We start from the raw sequence: 27,582 nt of genomic DNA on the forward strand, positions 1-27,582 counted from the left end.
TATTATTTTATGAACATTTTTATTATTTTGTTGCAGCATCATTACTGCACAAACAAAAAGCAAAATAAACCATTGTTCTTATTAATTGGAACATAAACAATTTGATAATTTTCTTACACACATTAAGTATCAAAACAAAATTAAACAAACTCACATACGGCTGATCTAAAATCCCATTATTTTAAAAAAAGGAAAAAATATCAATATTATAATAGGAAGTAAAACAAATATTTACAAAATCTTTCGATGAAGCTAAAACTACAGTATGTACACAGTGGGTGGTCAGAGCTCCCTTCTTTAGAGAGACAGGAGAACTTGTTCCTTGGGATGAAAAATAAAATAAAACAATCAGATTTGAAATAACAGGATGCGTTTCCCCTGCAGGGATCTGGGCCGAACCTTCAGCCTCTCGATACAAACAGGGCCAAGCTAAAATGACAATAAGGACGATGCGACTGTTTAAATGTTCTGGCATCACGCACCCGTTACAGATAAGAAAACACCAGTACGGCTGAGTATTTGCTCACAAAGTTTGTTGTTTTAAAAGAACAAAGAGGCACAGTGCTAATGGTACGAGACACCTGGGAAAGCAACAGCAGCAGTAGGGATTACAACAGATGTTTTCCTTTTCAGCTGCTTCACTTTGAATGCTGCACGTTTCCACTGCAGACAGAGTCTTGCACTCTCTGGCTCCACTTTGACAGCAGTTGTATTTGTTTTATATTTTAACCCTCCTGTTTTTTTGTTTTTTTAAGGGCTCACGACAAGACCAAACAAAAAAAACAAACATAGACAGCTCTTAATCATTTTCAGCTTTGACATGTCTGCAGACGGCAGTTGTTCTTATTACAGGATCCAAATTCTGGACCTCTGAAATGCTGCCACTGTTACGTTCTTGGATTATTTGTTTAAAGAGAGTGGGTGTGCACGCACCGTTCACTTAGAAAAACCTCTTTGGTTGCAAGATTGTCGTCTTCTGTTGTAATAATCAGTGTAGATTTTGTACTGTTTTTATATTAGAGTACAATTTGTCTTTAATGTGCACATTATACCAAAACTATGCTCACCAAGTATCAATCAATTCATTAATATCATTAATAACAGTCCCTCAAGGCGCTTTATATTGTAAGGCAAAGACCCTAAAATAATAATCTGAGAATGTAGTGGCCTCGCTTTAAATACGTTTAGATAAAAGGCTCAAGGAGAATCACAAAAGCCCACGAATTTCTTTACAGTTTACCCCAGTTGAAAGAAATCTGACAGGTAATGTAAACATACTATACAGTAGATTTTAGAAATCTCCATCTCACCTATGTCATATAAAAAGACCCAACAGACCCCAAGTCAATATCTTTAAGGGTGTGTCTCTGTGATGAGGTTGTGCTGAAACTCTGTGGGTGGTGGATCTGGTCTGTGGAGAAGCAGCATGCTTGAAAAAAAGTGATAAAAACAGCCTGTAGTGAACTCTGCAAAATAAGGTAGGTAAACGTAGTGGGTGTATGCCTGCTGGTTTATAACTGAGGCATGAAAAAGTTCACTGCCACTGCAGATCAAACATTTCACTGCCTCTGAATGGTGAAAAACAAAACAAACAAAAAACAGTATGAACTCCAGCAGCACTCCTGTTATTGATCAGCGTGCAAGATTTACTGGAAGACGTTTAAGTCTGTTCTGAAGAGAAGCCGCACGAGGACACGACACAGCTGCTAATCCTTTTACCCTGAGAAGGTTTAGATCTCCACGAGGATCGTGTTTTCAGGAAGATGACTTTTAGTGCTGTTCACTTTACAGCATCCACTACTTGATAACATTTTTCCACGAATAGTGAAGGTTTCCCTTCTTTAGTGCTCAAGCATGTTGGAAGAGCACTGCTCAAAAACAGTGTGGGGGCGAAAAGCCTTCTATGCTTTCCAAATAAAAGTCAAAAAGATGCAACAGCCCCATCGATTAAATGCTAAGCATTCATGTGAATGTGCACTTCCTGTTCTTTCAGTTAATAGGGCCGCCTGTGAGAGCGTAATGTACCAGGCGCACGGCGTATTAACAAACCTGATTACATAATAGAGCTATCCACCCATCTCTATCTTTCTTGGGTTGAAGTGTTGAATAAATACAGGACAATTAAGCAAAAAAAGAGAAAAAAAAAAAAAGAGGGTGAAAAACAGCGCTGAATGGAAAAGGCAAGCAAACACCAAACTGTTGTCATAGGAGCTCCGTTGCCACGGCAACAGGTAATGTCATGGATACAAACATTGGAAAATTGCGCTGCTCCGTGAGCTCAACAGGTATTACCTGTATAGAAAAACATGCAGAACTAGGAGATGATTAACTTTTCCGTGCAGTTTTCTGATTCCGACTGATCTTTTTTTCTCTTTTCTTTCTTTTTGTTTTTTAAAAGACCCTTGACCCTTCTACCACAAGGAAGTTTTGAAGTGGGATAAGACATTCGATAAGAAAAAAAAAAAAGTTGTCAAGTATAAATTTCAATACATTCGTCATATTATTAAACACACATACGCACACTTACAAACAAGTATGTACAGAGGACAGGCAAGTGTTTCCACCTCTTACTTACAGTTCATACCTCAATCGATAAAAGGCGGTGACAGAGGTGAAGATGATGATGATGTTGGCAGCAGATTTGTTTGAAACGTTCATGTTGTTGTTGCTGGTGGTTTTCTTTTTTTTCTTTACTCTTTTTAAAAATGCAGCAGAAGAAAGTTTTCCAGGATTTGATCAGAGTCCCAAGTCCTGATTGCAAAGTCTGCAGGGAGGGATTCGAATCGAGATTCACGAGCTGCTCGTGAGAGAGCATGTGATTTAGGACAAACTCCAAAATCACCACAGTGGTCGAATTTTTTTGCTAAACCGTCGGCTCTGGTGTGAGAGTTCAGCAAACTCTGCAGCGACTGACTGCAGACAGATTTCTATCTAACATGGAGCAGCTCCAAAAGTCTTGTTCTGTTATCATCTGCCTGGATCCCCTTTGCTGTTTGAACAACAAATGAAACTAACCGGGTGAGAGAGCAGCTAGTAACTGTAAGGCCTGTTCACCCGACATGTTGACAACAGATATGCAGGTCTGTTATTTATTTAAAAACTTGTTGGTGTAGCACCTACGCTGGAGTTTATCCACGGGTAAACTTCACGTGCGGTGCAACTTTTAATTTGATTTTTGGACAACTCATGAAATTAAACACCAGAGCACTTGGGGGTGGGGTGATTTTGGTTTTCTTTCTGACTCTTATAAAGCTGATTGGTTCAGGCGGCTGTCTCTTTATGCAACATGGAGTGTGTCTGTATATGCAGGTATATTTGGTTTAGTTCTGGTGACGCTTCATGTGCAGAGCCAAATGGTCCGAGCGTGAGAAGCAGCGGCTGCAGGCGATGCACTTGAAGGGTTTGGCCCCGGTGTGTTTCCGGTAGTGTCTGGTGAGCTCGTCGGATCGAGCGAAGCGCCAGTCGCAGTTTTCCCATGTGCATCGGTATGGCTTCTCGCCTGCAAAAAGAGAAGAGGAGAGCGCAGAGGCGTCAGCTACATACTTTAGGTTTTTTCTTAAATTTCTTAAAGCAAAGACAAGTTCGAGTACACATCAGTCAAAGGACCAACTTTACTTGAACACACCACAGAAAGCGATTCCACTTTCCCACACTCAGTCATTCAACATAAGTGCTAAAGAAAATTCCTTTAACATCCCTTCACAATAAGACTTGTGTGCCTGTATGACGTCTGTGTGTAGTTGTATTTCTAAATGTGGGGGGGATTGTTTGAATGGCAGTTAGCATGCACTTTTGGTGTTTACTGCTTCCTTCTGTAAAAACTCCTGTCTGACTTCAGCGAAACTAAACCGAGATAAAAATCTCATGAAACAGTGTTTCAGACAATGGGTTCAACCATTGTGACGGTGGTGTGCATAAAAACAAGTGTCAAATTGTGAAAGGAAAGATTTGAGTTGGAAAAGTAAAAAAAACTTGTTTTCACATGAATTAACAGAAGAAAAATGAAAAAAGACACAAAGAATTAAAGAAATTTTGCAAGGACCTTGCAGCAGTGTGTGCGTGCGTGTCATCCCAGCTCACTTTATGGACATTTTCAGCTACAGTTTCAATTATCAGACTTGGTGCATACGAGGGAGAAAGTTAAGAAGGTTGCTTTTCCTTTTTTTTTGTAAATATAACAGCAGCAAATCAAGTTTTTCTGCAGTAAAACTTGATGACTTCAAAGCATTAAAGATTAACGACCAATTTTCTGTGTGCTTGCATCATTCCTTTACTTCTGAATCCTAAAGAAACTCCACACAAACATCGCACCGAAACCATTGTCAGCACTGCAGTCTGTCTCCTCTCTGATAATATTTAACTGATGAGCGCCTGAATTGGATAACCAGAAGAAAATGGATGGATGGAGCTCGTTTTATTCTATCAGCTCAACTTTATGTCATTCTGTCAACTTTCTAATGTGATTATCATCAAAGTATTTTGCCTTCTCAAGAATTAGACTTGTTTTAATATCCCATCACAAGCGAGTGAACATCAATAAGACAGTTTATCTGTAACCACTGAAAGCAGCCTTTGTGTCAGGAGTCTCGGAGCACAGCACGAGTCGTTGTTACAGGTGTGGCAGTGTTTGATTGTCACACTGCACATTAAGAAATGTAATTGTGAGATTGTACTTTTCCATTTTTTTGTTTTCGGAGGGGAGGTTATGGCTTTGTGCCATTTGCTGGAGACTGAAAACAAAATTGTTCAGAGGTGTGGATGTAAAAACGAGATTAGTGTTGTGTAACCCTATAGGCTCACAGCCTGCTTTGTTTTCATGTCATCAGTTGCTTTTTTTTTTTTTTAAATCCATGTTTTAGAGAAAATTAAAAGGATTATTGGAGAAAGTACAACTTGAACTCTTGCAAAAGCACAATGTCCCTGAATTGTTGATTGTCTGGGACATAAATCATATTATGCTCCTGTAATTATAAGGTAACAGTAGTGGGTAGTAATGGGTAAGGAGGTATAATGACAGAGAACCTGTAGAATGGGAATTCAAAACACTGTGGAATAACGCGTTAAGTAAATCTAGCACGACAGTTATCTTACCCCACCCAAACATGGACATTTCTCTGCTGTGCCGCAACGTGCTCTTGCCAAACAGTGAGCTAATCATCAACAAAGAGAAAAAAAGGCGCAGTTGAAAGGGTTGGTATGCACATGACAAGAGAGAAAGAGGGGGAAAAAAGTCATCTTTCATAGCCAAGGTGGAAATTAATGTTCAGGAATCAATGCGAGGCCTGAGCACAAACATAAGTGAAAAGGAGATAAGCAAACAATAAAGGTCTGCTCAGGCCAGATTCCTTCAACTTTGAGTCGGTGCTTTCCAAAAGAAGAAAAAAAAAAAGTTCATGCCCTGATTAAAAGTTTAAATATGGCGTTTTCCTAAATCAAATGCCCCAGTTCCAGGAAAGTATCCAGACTAGATTTATTATTGGTTCCAATGCAGAATAAAAGCGATAGCTTTATACCTTGTACTGTTTGCTCACTGTCAATAGACTGTAGTGTTGTTGACATTCCAAATAAGCAATCCGGTAGATATTCAATGCCATAAAGTATAATTTATAAGACTCTAAGTTCTGTCTGATAGGCTGAGGTAACCTATCAGGCAGTGTCGAGGGAGTGTGCCTCTCCTCGGCTGTGTGGGCCATCAAGTGCTCATTATTAGCATGGGCCCTGTTTGTGCTGATTAGATAGCTTCTGTTATTGACCATCAATCACCAGTGACAGCCATTAATGGAGTGAGTGGGTCCAAAGAGCAAAGGGCGGGCGGAGAATTTAGGTGACAGGAAGGAAGTATTAGTATGTATTATTAGTAATGCAACATTTTGTGCGTCTTATCCTAAAAAAAAGTGTATTTGCAATTCACATTTCCAAATATTTTGTCCTCAGTTAGTCCAGCCACTCTTCTGGGCAGGTACAAGCTAAAAATAACAGGACCGCAAGTGTGCTAGCTCAGTGGATCATTGGGTTTCTCTACTATTTTCAAGCATCTTTACCTTAAAGTGCCTTGAGATTACTCATGTTCTTAACCGGCTCTAAATAAATAAAAATTAAATGATCATGAACACGTTAATGAATTTTAAACAATCCAACCAGCCCCGAAACCCCACATTACAGGCACTCCAGCCTCCTTTGAGGGCAATATCCTGTTTCTAGAGGTAACCGCACTTGATGTGTGTGAAGAGGTGGAGTGCAAATGTCTCCATATAAAAGGTTTAGGTTCTCAACCCACAGGTGTGTTTGGTTTTCCTCTATAGCTGCGCTGATGAGGTGAAAAGCACAGACGCCTCTCTCAGACTATTATCCCTGAAAGCTACAGCAAACATGACGGTGAAATACGACACACACACACACGCAGAACAAACAGACTTGACTGGTACATATATAGACGGTGGATAAAAAGAAGAAAAAAAAACTTGCATAGGATCCCTTCCTTTAGTCAAAGGGGGGAAAATGGGTTTGTGGGAGATTTACTACACATGCATGAGAAGGTAAAAACTGACACATCCATCATGTATTGGAACCTCATGCACTAGAAAAACTGAGCTTTGACAATACTGAGACATTTCACAAAGAATTTAACTTTTTTCTGGCTGTCAGCGCTGTTCAAGTGGAAACGGGAAATTTGCATGACTTCGCTGTCTATTTTTAAATCGCTTAACAGGGACGCTTCTTAAAAGGTACCAGTACTCAAAAGACTTCACAGGCATTTGTGTAGCTGTTTGATCAGGTGGCCGATTACAAACGGCAACGCCATTATCTCTCTCTTTCTCTAGAATGCACACATGGGTGGCTGTAGCTCAGGTGGCAGAGCAGGTCAGCCACTAATCAGAAGGTCGGTGGTTCGATCCCAGGCTGCATGCCAAATATCCTTGGGCATGTTGCCTACTGGTGGTGGTCAGAGGGCCCGGCAGCCTCGCCTCTGTCAGTGTGCCCCAGGGCAGCTGTGGCTACAATGTAGCTTGCCATTGCCAGTGTGTGAATGTGTGAATGACCGAATGTAGTGTAAAGTCCTTAGTGACTGAGTAAAGCGCTATACAAATGCAGGCCATTTACCATATATTAATGAATGCATGAAACACACACATTCAGAATCATGACGATCTGGGTCTTAACTTGTGCACAAAACTGATTTTTCCAAGTTGTTTTTGTCCATAAAAAAACAACAACAGATTTTCTAACCTAATGCATTTCTATACCTTCTGCTTAATGTCATGGCAATGCACACTCAAGTAGAATATACCAGAAGTGTAATAATAACATTTTATAACCACCTCTACCTGGCTTTACTGAGTCAAAGAGCAAACATTTTCAGGCTCTTCAGGACGCCAATAAACTCTTTGTGGACCTCTTGGCTTTATCAGCTCACTCTGTGTTTGTAAAGAGGGCTGGAGGGTTCCCTAATCAAACTGATAGTATTTTACTCTTTAGACACACACATGTAAACACACACACACACACACACACACACACACACACACACACACACACACACACACACACACACACAACTGCAAAAGCCAATGTGAAGAGCTGGAGTGGCTGCTGAGGCCACGGTCAAGGTTACGCCCACGAACCAGTGGGAGGTGCAGACTGTTATCACAGACGTGCCGATGAGCACAGATGGCGATGCACTTAAACAATATTCACATCAGATGCTCCCTCAGGGGGTTCATGCCGATTGCCTCCACAGAGGGCACCTGGGCTACGGCCGCTTAGCTGCTCTTCCTCTTCCTCATTCAAATGGGCGACCTGTATGTGCTCCATCTTGTTAAATGTTGATCACAGTAGTGGATTACATAGCCCGACCCTTCCTCTGTATAAAATTAAAAATGACACACTAAATGCACTTTAGAGGAAATATTTTGCTTATTTTCCATAAGGTGTAATCTATGAAAAGATTGTAATAACAATATATTTTAGGGCTTCCTCTTGGGATATGTAACAGTCACGTGTCCTGTGGGATTGACTCTAATATATTGTGACAGCATCAATATATCATGGCAGTGTCATATCTTAAGCTATTATACAATTTCCAAGTCTAATCTTCAACATAAGTAAGCCTAACGTTACATTAGTCATTACACTTTACTCCTAAATATTATTACTTCATGTCCTGGTTTAGTACATCAGCACTTTATACCTCAAGATTTACTAACTTCCATTATTTGAATAATTATATCACCAAAGCAGCTACTACATATCTGACTAATCAGTGGTTATGAATTTGGGTTTCTTTGTCCTTTTGGTAACACTTTCTTTTAAGATCTTTATATATGTATGAGATTATAGGGAATAAGAAGCTTATACACACTTATAGCACAATATTATGGTATATATTGTTTAGCAGTCGTGTAGCTGCAAAAGAAAAAAGTTAACTATTAATTACACATTATTATATAACCTTAAGCAACTTTATGATGTAGAGGTTAATGCCTGTAAGCTCACCAGGATTGAGACGTAATGGCTATTAGGAATAAGGAAGGAAGGAACAAAAGAAATAACATATAACGAACCAAAAATGTATATCTATGATTGAATTATAACCTCATTCGATGATGTTAATGGCCTTTATTATTTCCTATTATGCAAATGTGTTATTATTAGTCTTCAGTTTAGTTGTCTTATTATCTTTTTTGTAGTGGGTAACAAAGTAACTCTAAGTAACTATAGCTTATTAAAGTACCTTAAAGTTTTGTTGCAGAGGGACTGAAAAGTAACCAAAGATTTGGTCACATGTAAAAGTAAACTGGAGCCAAAAGGTCTGTGTACGAACATTAGACCATACTAGACAGACTAATACAGCAATTTCAAGTTTCCATTTCACTTAACATGCAAATCTTTAATCTGTGGGTGGGAATCTGAACATAAAGATCTTTACTTAAAGAGGATTTCAAGCTCAATGAGCCACCAGATTGTTGGACCCTATGTGTATATAGATTTAAACCCAAGCCCAGACCGGGGACCTGCAGTCTACAGCAAATGATTTGTTAGCAGTAAGTTGCAAAAGCACAAGTCTGTTAGCCTGGGAAAACATGACTAATGCTTTGTGAAAGACTTATAGAATATTGTATTGTACGTACACACACACACACACACACACACACACACACACACACACACACACACACACACACACACACACACACCCAAAGGACTTCCTGATACTATTGCCTTAAGAAAAACAACTCCTGTCTCTCTGGCAGTGAACTGAAACAGACATAAATGAGGGATGATGTTTCACCACATTAAAGGTTCTGTGCCGGCAGACTGTTGATGCAACGTATGTGTTAATACCTCACAGGAAACCCTGTACGCACAGACTGACACCAGTCATGCAGGCGTACATTACTATGTAGTTGTTAATGAGCCATCCCAATTAAACACTTTTGGGTTAATCGGGATCAATAACAGCCAGTTTATCACCATTGAACACCGTGAGTAGCTGCTGGTTCGGTGGTATAAAACGGTGGGAGACACGACTCTCGGTAAATGTCTCACTTTTGATTTTGTGACTGGTTCATAGTTACACACCGAGTAAACAAACACTGCAATCCTATCAGTCCTATCTATCTATCGATCTACAGAATGTAAACATGGGTTTAAACTTGGCAGGTCCTGTTAAGATACTATGTGTAGATTAGGGCTGAACGATATATCGCATTTGCGATAATATCGCGACATGATCAAGTGCAATTTTCTAACCGCAAAGGCTGCGATTATACTGCGATTATATTATACAATTCATGGGCTGCATCCTCCTGAGGCCGCATTTGTAGACCGATTACGTCACAGCGACGCGCCGAAGGCTGTCCAAATTACTACCATATCCCAGAATTCATAGCGCGGCCCAGCCAAACTCCAGTTTCCAGCAATGGTGGCCGCTACTAAGTTTTAAAATTACTCATACTAATCTTTCTGGGTCACAAAATAAACTTTTAACATATTTTCAGGCGAGAAAGTAGTTGTGTAAACATCAAATATCTGCTCGGTTTATCAAGATATCCCATATTTGCAAAAGTGCTTCGACGTTTTCAGAGGCGTCTGCTACCCACCAGCTCGACAGCTAGCCGGGAGCTCGAGGATTACTGATGCGGCCGAGAACGGCACAACTCCCGGCACATCATTTTCAGATCACCGCGGAGTTTCGCTGCTCGGGTTAAACGTAATATATAAGTCACTTAGACAACCTAAAAATGTTATTGTTGGGCTTTTTTCAGTGTTTTGTTTGTTCGTGAGTAAATCGGTTTGGCTGAGATTAAAGTTATTAGATTAGATAAAATAAAACTTTATTAATCCCCCGGGTGGGTTCCTCCTTGGTTTTCACACAGCTGACTAAACGTCAAACAGAAAACTTATTAAACAGAAGTATGAGACAGTCGAGAATTTACACCAGTGTCTGGTTATATTTTAGATAGCAAGAAGCAGACGGCCGAGTTTATTAAACTCCACCGAGACAGCGGTGACGCTAATCAGAACTAGACCGTCCAATTTCACGCCTTTAAATTTTAAAGGCGTGTTTGTGTGTGTGTTTATACAATTGCTATTATGTTTGCACTTTATGTGTAATGTTACTGACTGCAGAGATCAGTAAGATGTGTGTATTTTTTATTTATTAGTTTTATTTATTTAATATTATTTTTTAATTGAATGACTGTCTAGTAGTTCACAGATGTCGAAAAACTGAGTGTGGTAAAGCCACTGATTTTTTTTTAATGTATATTTCTGCAATCTGCACATTGTACTGACTTTCATTTTAATGTTTACACCAGGGTTCCTTGTCAGCACTTTATGCTCAGATGTTTGTAAGCTAAAAATAAACTATTGTGTATGTTCAAATATACTGTTGTGATTGAAGAAGTTAAATAAAAATGTCAGTCATCAATTCATGCATCACCTCATGTCATCATAACAGAGGTCTGTCTTCCAGGAAAGAACAGTTTAAAATTAATGTAATATAGTATTGGCCATACTATATGATGTATTGCTTGTCTTTGTTTAATAATACAGAAGACAAATACCTTAAAAAATAATCGCATATCGCATCGCAATCGCAATATTGGGGCAAAAAAATCGCAATTAGATTATTTTCCATAATCGTTCAGCCCTAGTGTAGATTAATAATAAAATAACAATAATCTCTCTAGAAAATAGATTATTTTCAATTTCTTTGATAAGAAAACTACATACAGCATTCTTTATGAGTTAAAGGTGTGGACTGCTTCAACTCAGGCAAACAGAACCAATTATAGAAAGGTTAATGCTGTAATGTAACTTTAAAAAGGTCAGTGTGAAGTCAGTGGCAACTTTATAGTGTTTGGTTTATATTTAAGGTCCAATATTATGCACCGATTCATGTGTGTGACTAAGTTCAGCAACCCAAATAAATCTGAGAATAAAAGGGGGGCCTAGAACGCAGCTGTGAGGCACTCCACAAGCACAGTATGCAGATGCCTAATCAATAGATAAGCCAAGCTATTTTTAAGGCCGATGTAAAACGACTATCCATCCAGCAAATCACATTTGTTACGGAAATACACATAAAATAACTAAACCTTGTGTCACATATACTGTATTGTGTCATGATATGCCTCAAATACTTGCATTAGCTTTGTAAATTTCTTTTGATTTGCCTTAAACATTTCCTGGAGTTCAGAACAGTCGGTGCAATGTTTCTTTTACATGCTCAACTTATGAGTCATCAACTGAATGCAAAACAAGACCAAACAAGCCTGGTTTGGCCAGACAGCAAGCGAAGCCTTGCGGTGGGAACCGTGGACTGACCAAAACAAGTAAACCAGGAATCCTTGGTCAGTGACATGTCTGCTGCTGTGGGATCTGCTAACCGTGACGCACTCTTTGAAATGAATGCCCATGACTCCATCACGCACTCAGCCTACGTCCAGTTGCGGTTTGCTAGTAAGACGCATTTAGTAGCCGCATCGACTTGCCAGATGATTATAAGGATGGGACGTGCACTGCGAGGTGTGTGTGGGCATGTGAACGTCTTTGTTCTGCTTTGTAAAGGTATCTGCACGTGCCAACTCATAAATTCACTGCAAGTCACACCTCATGACACAGATCTAACGCACGTGGGCAGAATATGAAATTCGACATTGTAGGTCATAATAAAAGTGTCCGAATTTTGTCTACATTTGGTCATGATATCGTAACAAACTGCAGGTTTGGAGCCACAACCAAAAATACTGCTTAGCCAGTGATACAGTAAATACTGTAAAGGTTACTTTGTTTTCTTTTCACAAACAACAGGCGCTGAAACATGCGGCTTAAGCCACTGAGGTCCACACTTGTCAGCGTACTCTTTAATTGCTCTTGTTTTGTTTACCATTCTCACTGCATGTTTCGAAGCCCGTTTGTCTTTTGTGCTGCTGCATCCTGCTGCTTCAACAGCCCAACTTCCCCACTGGGATCCATAAAATTTCATCTTATCTATTTATGACCGCAGAGAGATCTGTTTCTATTTGTCTGTTCATTCACGTGTTCACGCTTCGCTCTGTCAATATTTTCACACTGGAGGAGCTCTGCAGCTTTAATTGCATGAGTAAATCTTCAAAATCCAGGTCTGGGGCCTCTGGGAATTCACAGGTTTCATCTTACAGAAGGGAAATACATTGAAACCAGCCCCTCCGCCCCCCTGCTCCGTTCTCCGAACCCCCTACCTTCCTCCTCCTCCATCCTTCCTTTCAGGAACTGAAAAGCAGGAGTAACTGGTTTGGCCTTTATTTAACTGCGTGTCTTTCCTCTTTTTTTTTTTTTTTTAACCCTTCTTTTCTTCGTCCTACCCTCCTCCCTCGGCCCTTTGTTCTCTTTCACTGGGGACGCTACGTAGACAGGTATGAACATGTATAAACACGGCGCAGAAAAAACATAAACTCAAATATGTTGCTTCTGTGCCTTTTCTTTTCATTGCGTTTACCTTCTTCATCAACATCATCTCTATTATTGTTGCTGGGTGTATCGAAACTGGCGCCGACATAAAGCACAAATAAATAAGCTTAAAGCAACTGAACTTAGAGGATGACAAAGATGCATGACTGCAGCATGCTGCTGCTTCACCACCTACAGTGTAAAGTTAAAAAACTAACTTCCAACCTTTGAATGTTTGGTGAATCAATCCTAAATTAAAATTGGTATAAATTTGTAAATAACAGCAAAGACTGTATTTCAGCCCTCGGGGAGATTATTTTCTTACCTGTGTGTGTTCTTTGGTGTGCCTTCAGATGGGAGCTCTTTGTGTAAACTTTGGTGCAGCCTGTGAGGAAATAACAGAGGATCATAAGCCAGGAGGACAGCTGACAGGAGGACACAGCACAAAATCTGTCTTCAACATGAATCATTAGGTGTTTACTTACTCATAACATATTAAAAGTACACTGTTTGGATAACATAATGCAACATCTTGCTTCTAATTTAACTGCAAATTTAGTTGAATAGCAACAGGTTGTAGTCTTTACTGCAATGAACAGTTAAAGGAACAACGATAATATGTATTATTTATAAAACGAAGAGTAAAGTAACTGATGCAAAGTTTGCTTTCAGCCTGGTTTTTGCACATTTTCTCTCACAGTATTAATGACTGTGAGGATTTCGTTTGCAGGTCAGAGCCGTGCATTGCCGAAAGATTTGCATGTGTGTTGCTTTGGGTATAGAGTTTATTTACATTCAGTGACACTGGGAATTGGACTAGTTCATGTGTGCAGATATGGGATTGACTGAACCATGCTTTGTGTGTCCCATTGGTAATTTAGAAAAGATTATAAGTGAAGCACCGACTGCCCTGAGCCGGCAAAGTGTACCACTTTTCGCGCTTTCAGGTGATGTCACCAGTAAGATCCCAGTACAGCGAGACAAAAGCTGCCCCTGACTGGGCTTTGGGGGCATGCGGTGAGGTACAAAAATCAATGTGTTGCGTACATCCTGGTAAGCTGCAAGGTTTGACTTGTTCATGTTGATTTTGGAAACAGTTTTGCCTTGAGCATCACAATGGTACATACCGGTCCAGACAATAGGACATGCAAATGAAAGTGAAGTCAGATAACGTAGTTTCATTTCACATCGGCTCATATTTTTATTTTCATTTCAGAGAATCGTTGTTAAAACCAGCTACGTGGGTTTAATTTCTAATGGAGAAACTTCAGTTGTAAACCATAGTTTATAGTGATATGGAAACAGACCACCCACCTGGGTAGTCGCAGAAGTGAATCCTCCTCTTCTCCAGCTCTGGGTTGTTTCGCCTATTGTATTTTGGACCTGTTAAGACACCCTGGCCGTGTGTCATCAGCATGGCATGATGAGACATCCCCGCTAGCTTTATTCCTCCCATACGCTGCTGGTAAGGGGGTGGACCCTGGGGTGCTAGGCTCAGCAGCTCTGCCTGGCCGTCTGGGCTTCCGGGCTGGGAATTTGGTGGCGAAGGCGGTAGGCTGTGTGGCGCTGTGTGCTGGGATGAGTTGTTTGGAGAGTGCTGGTAGTAGCCGGGATGATGATGTGGCAGTTGGTGCTCTGCCATCATGTAGTTGCCGTTGGTCGTCGGCAATGTGGCGTTGCTGAGGTTCAGCATGGTCCTGCCACTGCTGGAGCCGTGCGGTGAGGGACTGTTGTGCGATAGGGTCATGGTGAGGTCGCCACTGCTCGCGATGGGCATGTGGTAGACCTGCGGCTGTGGAGGTGGAGGTCCGATGTGAAGCTCTGTGACCAAGTTTGGCTGCTGCTGCTGCTGAGATCCTGTGGTCACGTTCACCATTCCTCCAGCGCTCATGTCCGGTTTTATGAAAACGTTGTTGACTACAGGCGGCACGCTGAACACCGAGGTGAAGTCTGGAAGGGCCTGGCTGGTTGGGATGGAGCAGGGCACCTCCATCCCGGGTTCCGTCTTGATCTGCTGTGGTGTGAGGGTCTTGGTGTTGGGCCTGTAGAGGCCTGTGCGGAGGTGAGTGGTGCTGGGAAGGATGACGTTGATGTTGAGGCTGTATGGGGTGGCAGGTTTGTCCTCTGCGAAGTACTCGTCCACCACGGAGGCGCTCTCTCGTCTGTACTTCTTGTCGGTAGTGTCATTCGGGGTACTCAGTAGAGGACTGCTGTGCTGGGGAAGGTATTTGTCTAATTCGAGTTGAATCTGAAAAAGAAAAGAGACGCAAAGTTAACAGAAATACTTCAAATGTGTACTGAAACTAGGGGAAAAAACATTCACACAGTTATTTCACAAACATCCTACCACACCCTTTAAATAACAATACATCATAAGCTGAGATTTGCACATGACTGTTGCTGTTAAAACTCACAGATCCCATCCATCTACGACAGACTTCCATGTTCACAGTTTTGGACTCTTTTCATGTGCTTTTGAGTCCTAATCTGATCAGCGCTTTAAGAGATTATTTGGTGAACGTGGATGCAGAAAGTTACACCCATTCCATGAAAAAGGAAACACAGCATGGTTGGAGGATGCTGTTTCTCCCAGCATCCTCCTTGCGTCATAGCTCACATTCCTGTTTCCTACTGAAGCTCAATGTCCTGACAAGCAGCCACAATTGACAGTTGGGGCAGATAGCTAAAAAGGGAATTCACCTACAAGTAAACCTTATAATACTGTAGCCTCCAGGCCTTTAGAGTGCATCACACCTGCTATGTGCTTGAATGATCATTCACTGACAATTATGCAGCTGCAGCAATAATCCTGGACACTGTCATATAAACATGCATACACTCTTACAGGTGATACACATTTAAAAACAAATGCTTCCCTGCTGAAAGCTGAAAGCCTTGCCCCTTTGCTTTCACTGCGCAGCAGGCTTTTGCCAGTAAAAATCCATTGGGACAAAGGAAGGGACGTGTTTTACATTTTCATTCCATTGGGATAAAGAGAAGAAGATGCAAACAGCCAACAGCGAGAGCAACGCAGGTAGAATTCCATAAAAAAATTGTAAGGAAAAAAAAAATGCAAATAGATTCAAACCTTCAGTTAAGTTTCATTTACACAGTGGCAGACCAAGCACATAAGTAATCTAGGGTCACTTTACATAGTCTGTTCAAGTCTAGTCATCTTAAAGAAGCAAATCTGACAACTTCCCCGTGACCGAGCACTAGACAGAGAAACGTCCAATAGAATCACATTTAGAGAGGGCGACCATCTGCTGCAACCGGGTGGGAGAGAGGGAAAAGCAAAAAAAAAAAAAATTATTGAGAAACAACAAACAATACCAACAATGGACAGGCTGGCGGGGCCTGTAATCGTAGACCTGATGTACAGAATGAAAGAAGACAGAGATGAAAAAGCCCAGGCTACTGAAAGAGAAGACAAAACTAATGACGTGCAACAGTGCCAGGCAAATACCTGGAAATTAAAAGGAAACAGAAGAGATGCACTGCATCATGGGAGGTCCCGATGGACGTATAGCAGCATAAATAAAGAGAAGGTTCCAGGCCATATAATCTAGTTCTAACTATAGGAGTAAAGAACTCTACTGGATCAAAAATGGTAAGATGAGAAGGCAGATCATTAATGGCTTTGCATGTAAGGAAGGTTTTATATTTGATAATTAGTTTGTTAATAACTCCCTATTATATAACTAGTAGCTAATTAGCTCTGTGTAAATAAGATGTGATTATCTGGTTCCGTGTAGTGACGGGATCCCCAGCTGCGCAGCGTTCTTGTTCCTAACAAGTTTCTTTTTCAAGGAACTTGTGATTTCTCAGATATCTCACAGTGATGCATATAGAAGGCATCCCACTTTAGCAATTCACTCACTAAAAGTTGCACAAGGAAGGTTATAAAACCCATTTTTCACCTTATACCTCATTAATTTTGATCCACAGTACTTACATCTCTATGACTGTATTTTTTATTTGTACTCCTCTCGCTAATTTAAAGATGGTGAGGTCTACATTAAAAAAAAAGGCTTGAAAGTTGGAGGAGGCCAAGAAAATTGTAAAAGTGAGACACTGTATGGGTGTCTGCTACACAGGTTTTCAATGCAACAGGTAGCATTTATCATTACAACTACCAGAATGTCTGCTGGAGCACAAAAGAACCATTTTCAGGTGACAGGATGAAACAGACAGAGTGAAGAAGAAAATAAAACTGCAGATATTTTCTTCTGATTAAGTGGAAAACATTTGATTTTCATCCAAAGTGCACCTTGGCACCGTTTCTCATTTAAAGTCTACATGTGGACTATTGCTCCTTCAGAGGTGCACAAGCTGTCAAACAAAAAAAGGATCTAGACTGCAGAAGCCACACACTGTGTCTACGATCATAAATGCACAAAGCCGTTTAATGCAGGCTATTTATATGCTGTACATATGCATGCAGAATTTCATACTGTTCATGCACACCAACTTACTGACAAATTAAAGTTCACACGAGCATGCTAACACACACAAACAGGTAGAGAGTTGGCTCCATGGGTGTGGCCGACAGTCTGATGCACGAAGAAGAGGAGGAGGGAGAAAAAAAAAAGGGGAGAAAGCACTCACAGCTAAACCAAAACAAAGGCTGAAGGCATGAGAAAGGTGCAGTGAAACCTAAACACTGTCAGGTAAAAATAGACCTGCCAGACAAATCTGATCCGCACAGTGACGACAGATATACACCCAGGATGATGGGAGGGAGGAGCGACCAGGTTAAAAAGAGAGGTGGGGGTGGGGGGAATCAGGAAGAACAAAGGTCCGGAGAAGAGACGGAGAGAAAGCCACGTGAGCGGTAAAAGTGATGATTAATTCTGAAAGTGATAGTTATGTCTGAATGAGTGCAGCTAATCTAACGGGGACATCTGATTAGATTCAAAGAGATTGTTTGTAAAGATTTCCAAACTCCAGAATAAACTCACAAACTCAAACCAAATACTGCGCTCTGCCAGTCACTGAAACATAATGTTCACTGACCAAAAACGTGTTATTTCAGCACCAGTTATAGTGCTTTTTGGGGTGATTCGAGATTGGAAGACAAGAATTATTTTAACTGATCTCGACCCGATCGGTGGGAGAGTGAATTCCATGAACTACGCCCCTTCCGTGGGAGATCACAAATCCACAGCTCGCAGTAAAATCCCGCTCTGAAACGAGCCATTTGGGACAAATGACCTAATGAGGTGCTGATGCGTTGGAGGTCGTGTCCTGCAACCGAACAAAAGAGCAGAGCGGGCTTGTTTCAATGCGCTTATTCTGCAGCGCTGCTTCCAGTGCCAGCCCCATCATCACACCAACACACACACACTCTGCTAATAAGCTGTTGATGTATTTGCACACACAAACCTTGGGTGGTTATTGGTCTGTGTGCACTTGAACTTGAGGAATGTGTGTATGCTGCATGAAAATTTCTACTACGTGCAATTCAATTTACTTAAAAGGCGCATCCCTGTTTTTACTGATGGTGGGTAACAATTAACAACAGAAACAATAGGCAAATGCATGAATTAAAGAGGCACAATTAAGAAGGGAAAACTAAATCTATGATGAATTCAAAATGAGCAAAACTGATTTTACAGTGAAAACGAGTTTTGGCCAAATGCACCAGTCGCTGAAGTGGTTTACAATAGAAATGCCTATCATGCATTCCAAACAGCCTCGATGCAGTGATTAGTACTATAAACATGACAAGAACATAAACCTGAGGGCGGGGAATAAATGGGAGTATTATTTGTGTCGTGTACGTGGGTTCTGATTTTCTGTTGGCTTATTCTTAACTTATTATTCATTGTGATTCTTTTCTAATCCTCGCCAAACAAACTCAAAAAAGTCATTGTATAACGAATAAGCATACTCCTTGTGTTTGAGAGGACGAAACAAAGTACTAAAGACTGGCGTGAGCGGCGTTCCGTGCCTTTTTTGCATATTGCTATATGCACATGTCTCTGTGTGTACATTTGTATGTGCGTATTACTGTTAGAGCGTGTTTCCTGCAGGGCTAGGATAGATGGCCGCCATTCATCGCCGGTAAACTGCCCTGTCATCAGTGGAATCTGAGCACCTGGTGAAACGAAAGTCTTGGGTATTTACTGAGGGGGAGAAAAAAAAGTGAAAACAAAAACAGACTCTCTGTTTCCTTCTGACTGAGAGCTCCTTTCACGATGGGACACAAACAGGTTCTGTAGTGCCGGGGTGCTGGCAGCTGTCACCTTTGGGTGCCCTTGGTCATGTCCCCTTACTGGACTGATGTTGATCTGTCTTCCTGTCAGCATCTGTACGCTGATATAAACACAAGCAAACTCTCCATATGCTCTTTTCATGAAGGCATGAAGAGAAAGGTTAGGGCTCTCATCAAAGAACATTTACAGAGAATACCAGCTACTTGGAAATGCACAGAATGTACATATTTTTAAGTTGACCAACTTTGAAAGAGCTTTAAAAATGCAATCGACTTAAAACGAGTCCCTGCCAAAAGCAAGAACTCTCCTGTCTCGACTCTCACCAGACTTCAGGAAAGGTTTAACGTTATCACTTCAGCCCCATAAACAGGGCTAAGGTTAAAACCCTCTCCTTTGCATAAGAGGACGTATTTCCTTCATTTGCCCTACAACTATTCTGGGTTTCTCTTTTGCCTTTAATTCATTAACAAGAGAAGCACGGTGATCTCAAAGGAGTCCAGTGGTTTACAGTTCAGAAAGTCTTTTGTTTTATGTGGTAAATGAGGAGAATATCTCTCGGCAAAGACTGAGTTGGTTAATAATTGGAGAACATGTATAACTGTTCTGCTATGAATCCTTCTGCCTGATAACAACAATCTCTTATCAGCTGTGTTCAGGTTTATGGGGCAGAGTGGGAGTTTCCACACTTCTGGCCAATTTCACGTCCATTCTTAAAGGCCCACTGTATCCTTTAAGGCCGACTAATACAATGAGCAAAAACTTTACACTACTCATCAGTAATAATGTTCACACATAGCAGCATATACTTGTCTTTGGACTTGTTGGTATTTTTCCCTTCACAGTCACTGCAACCTCAAGTTTCCATTCATTATGAAAATTAGCCTTCAGTATGATTTCAAAACATCCACATTCTTTGCTTCTTAGCTGTAAGGCATACCTCAATATAAATATTGTTATTCATCTCTAAAATATCTGTGAGATCCACCACACGCATGCCAGCATCATCGAGAATAGTGTCGTTTTCCGCCTGCACAGAGTAGCCGTGTGAATCCTGATTCAAACCCTGAAAACCTTCAAGCTGCAGGGTCAATCCCCCTCCTCCTGCTAATTGCAAAACAAATGGCTTCGTCTGCACGCCAGTTTTCTTTTATGGCTTTCAGGAATGCAATGGTCGTTCGCCTTTGGATCTCCATAAAAAACAGAGCTCTGCGTCAGGGCTACCTGGCTGGGAATCAACAGAGCAGAAATCATGACAAGGTCATCAGGGCAACAACAAGACCTTTCATACCACGGTGATGTTTTATTGGCACGGATGATCACAGAGAAATAGAAGCGTGTTTGACTTCCCAAGAAAGTGACGAGCTTTCCAGGGTAAAAGTGGCAAAGTGAAACAAGCCAGCAGAATTTGCTTTGTTTTAAAAATGTACTGCCTCACTGCTTTAGTAACATCTGAAGATGAGTGAAGAGGGTGAGAAATCTTTCGATATTCACCCAAGTGCCTTCTTTAGTGTCTGATTTCCTTACCTGGATGTTTAAGCATGCGTTAACTATTGCATAGTTTTGTTACAACTACATAATCTGGAAAATTTGGGGGTATTTTATATGCCACTGATGATGTGGCATAGCTAATAAACTGTATATACAGACACACTACTATACTGTATATGCTACTGCACTGACACATAAAATTGCAAACAGTAATTTTGAATAAGGACTGTTTTTCTTGGTTTACAGTTCTGAGGTAAAAGAGGGCAAAACCGATGTTTAGGCAGAATCCTCAGGAACCCTTCTGTGGTCATTGTTATTTTATTTACATATCTTAATTTTGGCTCTGCTTCTAGCAATGACCTGCAGCATGAACTAGCACTTATAAGTCTCTGTCTTTGCTGTTAATCATTGTGTAAACCTACGCCGTTCTGAGGCAAAGTCTTTGGAAAGGAAATAACACTTTCCTTATATTCCTGTTACCACTTTGCCCAAACGGTGACCTTTTTCACACGTTATCCTATTTCTGTCTCTTATTTCTTATCGGTCTTTGTTCCCTGTTCTTCCAGAAAATGGTCTCTCAAGATTAGCCGGCAGTTGGGTTGAAGAAACTGAGGAAGTCCAGTATCTCACTGCGTGTTTAGAGATAACAGAGATTTTTTTTTGTCTCACCACAAAATGATTTCAGCTTTTGTTTTTCCCTCACAAAAGCAGTTTTGACTGTTTTTCCAGACGAGCGAGAGGGTAAACAGTGGTGGTCATTAAAGAGATTTTGCAGCTTCGGTAGATGAGTTTGCAGACAATAAGCATTAGGAAATGGCAGAATATGACTGTCTGCGGGCAGCATGTGTTGTCTGGTATGGTAACACAGCCGGGCATGATGGGGAGAGCTGACATCAGCAGACCAAACAAAGTGAACAGAGCAAAGCATGAGTCATGCTAGGAATTGTTCCTAGGTTTCTTGTTGCTCTCAGATGCAGTGTGATCAGACTGATTTATGGGTGTGAATACAATAAGGTTTATTAAAAAGAGACTTTTGAACCTACAATGTATTTTCCCATATGAATCAAAGGCGTTTGTCTTTAGACAACCTGTTTATTGATATGTGGCTACAAAACACACAATGGCAATCAACAGCAGTGACGGTTGAGTAAACAAAAAAAAAAACAAGACAAAACTGGCAGTTAGGTGAGCACAATAACACGCATGTTATAGATGAAAAAAAAAAAATCAATAAATATACGAGTAGAAGAAGAGTTCCTGGAGCTAGATAAATTTTAAGTTCACTTTAGATAGAGACAAAAGAAAATCGTCCTAGATTTCTCAATAACGCAAATAAAAGTGTTTCCCCACAGCAAACTTCCTTTCACCGATCACTGTAGGGATCCCTGCAAGTCGAAACTTGTAGTCAGCAGACACTTGCCCAGATGCAAATTCAGCTGCATGTGTTGTCCTGGAAGTCAAATCATTAGTCAAACCAAAACCATCTCAGACCTCAGCTGCATGTCAGCCGCGAGGGCCATATAAAGGAAGGGTTGTGCGACTATAAACTAATGGGGGAGACCGGGGTTCACAAAAGAAGGCAAGTCTGGTCAAAACCATGGCACAGGAAGGATACACCCAAACACACCACGCGTATCCCAGGAGGTACAACTAAAATATTTATAAAGCCGTATCTGAATATTGATCTTCAGGAAGCATTCAGCGTGACTGGCGACATGCTCTTGATCTATGCTCCATTAAGTTATTCTGTAACCTACCCTGTCGTCTGCGCGCAGTCATACAGGAAACCCACAGGTGATATAATGACAAAAGAATCTGGAAACAAGTTTCATATCGGTTACTTATTCCGGTATTAATACTTAAGAACATGAACAGATTTGTTCAAGTTTTTAAAAAAAATGCAGTGTGTCAGAAGACTGACAAAGACACAAATGATGCCTCAACAATACCATAATGAACAGTCAAACCTTAGCTGAAATGTTGATGCCTGTAAGGACTGGTTCTTTTCTAATAGTGACACATCATTTACAAGAGAAAAATGCACAGCTTTTCACCCTTCAAGCTTTTCAGATTTGTGGTTTTGCAACATAAATGAAGAATTCCTTTCAAACTCATCAAGCAGATTTATGTGCAGGCTGAATAAATGCCCGTGTAATCACAAGGAATGTATGGCTTTTAAAGAACTAGTCTCAATATGCTTAAAGTAAATAGAAGGAGAGGATACAGCACGATGACAACAGTAACAAAGGGATAATGTTAAACTATTAGTGTTTATTTGTAACACCAAACTCAAGAGTCCTGTGCTCACATGATAAGTTTCTGTATATAAAAAAAAAGTGTGCAATACATGAAAAGGTGTCCAAAATATACGGGCACAAAAGAGGTGGGTGTTAATAGCCGAGACTAGTAAAGTTGTGGGCCATTTTCGAGGTAGTACGCAACTGTGCATGAAAGTGCACAATGACAGGGAGTTAAGTTCCGGAAATCAGCCATAAAGTGTCTACATAGGCCCACGTTAATGTTATGACGGCATTTCGCTGCAGAGTCGAGAGTCCAGAGAATAAAGTCCAGTTATCAGTTATGAGTCAGGCCAGAGAAAAAGAGCACGGATCTGCAAAGGAGTACGAGTATCCATGAATTATCCAGAGAGCTGGACTTTAAGGTTACAACGTGGCATTTACAGTGGTGGTCCTTAAAGTTATTAAACTGGTAGTTTTTAAATATAGAATTCTTTCACCAGCCTTGTCAAGCAACTACAGTTTAAGCAGAAAGCATGTGGTTAACCAATGATCTCGAATCCAAACCTCAAGTTAGCCACTAACTTCTGAAAACAAGTCAAGTTTTTGCTTTAGTTTACCAAAACCGAGCTAAAAAGATCAGCTGGACCCAGACTAGCTTTAATGAATTTTCTGTGACTTATTAAAGAAGACCAAGCTGCTGGATCTGCTTTGAAACATTTTCCAAACAGCACGTCTCAAGATCAGTGAGTTCATTCGCTAATTTTGTTTTATGGCTACAGAAAAGCAACACTATTTGCATTTAAGGCAAATTAGGGTAATTTACATCTGGCTCTGTATTTAGATTATGTAATTATCTTATATTTTATATATTTGTAATTTATATTTTATTGTGATTTTATTTGTACTGCGATTTTAATGGAAAGCACTTTGGTGTACTTCGGTCTTAAAAATGTGCTATATAAATAAATTTTGATTTGATTTGATTTGATTTGAATATTCCAGCCATTCGAAGTCCTGGAGTTCGACCATTCCCACTGAGTTTTCATTGCCACCGTGACTTTCTCACGAGGTCGACCTTTATCATCCTCTCTTTTGCCTCTGGGCGGCCTGTGGACATGCGAGCCCTGCTCAGACAGGTCGGGCAACGTACGTTTGTCACGACATCACTGGAGTTAAGCTCTAGTATAATTCCACAAAGACCACTGCATGTTACAGCAATGAGCACCAAACAAAACAGCAGCTGAATTCTGGCTGCACGAGCCAAACATTGACGCAACTGCCGAAACTGACACAAGTCACACTGTTGGAGAAAACAGTGGCAAAGTTGATATTAACAACTTCTATGCTAACCTTCATAGTTGATCATATCTGGAACCTAACAAACAAGTCTCGCTTTTTTGTCTTGTGATCATCTCAGTGACTGACAGTTTAAAATCTACGCTTCTTTTTCTGGGTTCACGCTTTCAGACATTTTACATTTCAGTTCATGGAATTCTACAAGAACACAAACCAGTTTAGGTTGTAAAATACTTTAGTTTATGGCAGCCATTGTGCTCTAAATACATCTGCAGGAAGATAGGCAGACAAGGTAGACCGTGTTTTCCAAGTCGTACAGAAAACTGGATGAAAATCTAAAAAGATTACTAAAAATCAATCACCCACACTACCCACAGTTGCCTTATCCAGTACCTGAGCATGATGGCTTAACTCAGAGTACCAATGTTCGTCCCAGCATCTCAAAACTTCTCTGCTCGTTCCTCCGCTCCCTTTCATGGACACACAATTGAAATGAGCCATCGCGGAGCACGACAGGGTTCATCATTTTAAGCTTTTTGCGGCTACACACAGTGCTCTCACATGTCTTAGAGGTTGATTACTTCACACAGTGATTTTCATTGAGACAGCTGTAATAGAGGAAACGCTGGTGTCCTGTGCTTCCTTGCCCAGTATTCTCCCTCTCAATTAAGTTCATGAAAATCTAGCTTTTCAGTTTTAGGGTAATCCTGTCTAAGAATATCTGCTTTAGCACTGCCTTGTTTCTGGAATAACTAACTACTAAGCAGGCGTAATAGGCGATGGTCATTGTTATATAGAATAAAGGTTTTTTTATGTATAGTTTTTGATCAGAATATATAAAATAGTTCCGTATAGAAGAGCCACAAAATATAAAGCATCACCACTGAAAGTTCAGTGATGGTGCTGGTCAGGCAAAAACTGAAGCAGCATAACCTGAAACAAATGATCTGCCATTAGAAAATATAATACAAATATTTTCCTCCATACCACAGCAGCACAATGAACTTCATTCAAGTTGTACAAACATGCAGATATCTAAATGGTTGATGGCTGTGGACAGATGTTTGCACCCGTCTAGTAGCAAAGCCCACTGAGCCTTTTCAAAAAAGCTTTTAATGTATGCTTTACTCCCATGTTTGCCGAAAGGCACAGCCTGAATCCAGCCCACTCTGCTAATGATGTTTCAGGCTGAACCTATTGCGTGCAGACACAGCCTGTGAGAAACGTGTATCATATCCGCATATATGAACCTATGGAATAAAAGCCAGGAACAGACCGCAAACATCTTTAACCTGTCAAATCCACTTTGGCTATGCTTTGTTGGTCACGTGCAGCTGGCAGAGTGGCTTTAGCCTTAGGTCTGTGGATCAGCTACTTGTTTACCAAATATGTGGCAGGAGACCAAACTCAGCACCATACAAAGGCGTTCGGTTTCTGTTTGTGCTCTGCTGCGATCACGCAGGAACAACACGTGCTTCACAGCCATTTAACTTTAATGCCGTCGTCATGTCTCTGCTGTGAATAGTGTACTGTTTTTGCATTTATGATTTTCTGAAAACAATTAGGCACCCCATGTATCTCGTGTATATATCTACATAAACCATGAGATGCTTGCTGGGAATTTCAGGAAGTATCCCCAGAAAGCCTTGCACAGTGAGCTCTCCAAAGCACTGCAGTGATTAATATAGAAGAAGCTGTTTTGCAGAGTTCTCTAAATTTCAACCTGATGCTATATCACGTGACCAAAACCCCAAGATAAAAAAATATACAGGTAGGGATGGTGAATAAAATTTGAGGAAACAAGGTGTAATGTGCACATGTACTCAGCTTCACTTGTTAATGTGAAAGATTATAAAAATAAACATAGCAAACATGTATGTAGCTTTTCATTTAACAGCATATAGAGAGCAAAAACAACTGCCAACAAGGGCAGGCTAGAACACCTGGTATTGCGTCCCCAAAAGTATATTAGCAGGAATGTGCATGGCTTTCCCCGCTGTATCCACATAAAACCTTATAGTATATGATGAAAAAACCGCATAGCGCATCAAGTTGCCACAAGTTTCTCCAAGCTGCAATTGTTTTTAACCCATCAGCTGCGCCTCTATGCAGGACTTCTACCTGTTGCCTGCCCGCCTTTACAGGTGAGCTGCTACATGTCACATGAAAAAGCAGCCTGATAAACACGACACACATTAGCCCCTCAGCCAGTTACATGACTATTACTGTTTGCTTATGCCAGAAACAACTACGTGTTGCCTAAAGCGGCACGTGGTTCCCATCCTCTGCGAAAAGCAGCGAACACCTTCAAACTCTCAGGTAGGCCGGATCTCCGGCTCTCCTGAAGCCCGGCCGCGCTCAGCGGGTTGGGGGAGATTCTTACCGCGGGCTTGACGTCCTCGAACACGGACGTGTCCTCGGCGCCCTCCGCTCCCGACATCCTCACCGGCTTCAGCTGCGTGAAAACTGCCCTTTCTTCAGTCGCGTGGGGCGGATTCATGGCCAATCCTACACTCGTTGCCATTAAAGTTTCTGCTTAAACAAGTTTATCTTTTTTTCAGAATTTGTTTTTTAAGTGCATATACAGTTACTAACGTTAATAACGCCCTACTGGAGCTGAATGCTATGGTGTAATCCACAGCCCTCCCTTTTCTTGTAGCTCGCAGGTAGACTTTACCTGAGCTCAACTAGACACAGCCAATCAGAGCAGACTTCCAGCCCACTCAAGAAGGCGGGACTCACCTGCAGGAAAACAACAGAGCATCAGGTGAAATGTTGCCCCTGCATAATAGGCCAAGCATATGAAATACACACATTTTAACCAAGGTTTCTTTCTATTTTTCTCTTTGCTTTGAATAAAAAAAAAAAAGCTGTTTAAATGATATTTTGTCACACGTGACTGAACCGCAGCGTCAAACACCCAGGGATAAGAATGTGTCATATACGCAGGGTGAAGTCATCCACATGTATCATCCACTCATCACAATGTGTGCAAAAAGTTAAATTTTATCAGTATCAGTTTTATCCAATAAGATCAAATTATGTTACTTCTGTTATTTTATTTATTTATTTTTTGCTGCAAAATGAGACTGTCAAGCATACCAACACACAAATGTTACCATAAGACAGTCAGCATGCTGTCGCTCTGAGATTGAATGGGGTCAAGTTTGGAAATTACATGCAATCTGTTTCTGACAATACATTAATTAACTGTGATAAATCATCGAAAATCACTTGATATGTAGCAGAAATTTACATTCACACATTAACGTTTGTGCTCAGCAGCCGCCTTCTACAGGATTATAACCAGAGTACAAGCAGCTGGCAGCCAGTTGAGTCGAATCCCCTCAAGTTGAGATCATTGGCAAAGACACATTCAGACTGATGGCAACATGTCTGCATTTATA

The 27,582-nt window shown here is 40.8% G+C and overlaps 1 protein-coding gene across 1 annotated transcript; it reads right to left on the minus strand.

The window, feature by feature from the left end:
* Window positions 1–26,810, minus strand: klf5l (Kruppel like factor 5 like). Its single transcript, XM_085471014.1, has 4 exons — window positions 26,559–26,810; window positions 14,248–15,181; window positions 13,259–13,318; window positions 1–3,499 (listed from the first exon to the last, which is right to left on the minus strand). The coding sequence occupies exons 1-4, from the start codon at window positions 26,697–26,699 to the stop codon at window positions 3,321–3,323; spliced, it is 1,314 nt and encodes a 437-aa protein (XP_085327140.1). The 5' UTR covers window positions 26,700–26,810; the 3' UTR covers window positions 1–3,320.
* Window positions 26,811–27,582: the final 772 nt, after the last annotated feature.

Source organism: Copadichromis virginalis, linkage group LG10 (assembly GCF_057382275.1).
Source record: "Copadichromis virginalis isolate Kocher_CV1m ecotype Utaka linkage group LG10, C_Virginalis_male_GT1.1, whole genome shotgun sequence".
NCBI classification, from domain to species: domain Eukaryota; kingdom Metazoa; phylum Chordata; class Actinopteri; order Cichliformes; family Cichlidae; genus Copadichromis; species Copadichromis virginalis.

Coding starts and splice junctions, on each gene's coding strand:
- klf5l (XM_085471014.1), bottom strand. CDS start 26,699: ATGGCAACGAGTGTAGGATTGGCCATGAATCCGCCCCACGCGACTGAA. Junction 15,182..26,558: donor TCGAGGACGTCAAGCCCGCG/GTAAGAATCTCC, acceptor TTTCTTTTTCAG/ATTCAACTCGAATTAGACAA. Junction 13,319..14,247: donor TCACTTCTGCGACTACCCAG/GTGGGTGGTCTG, acceptor ATTTCCTCACAG/GCTGCACCAAAGTTTACACA.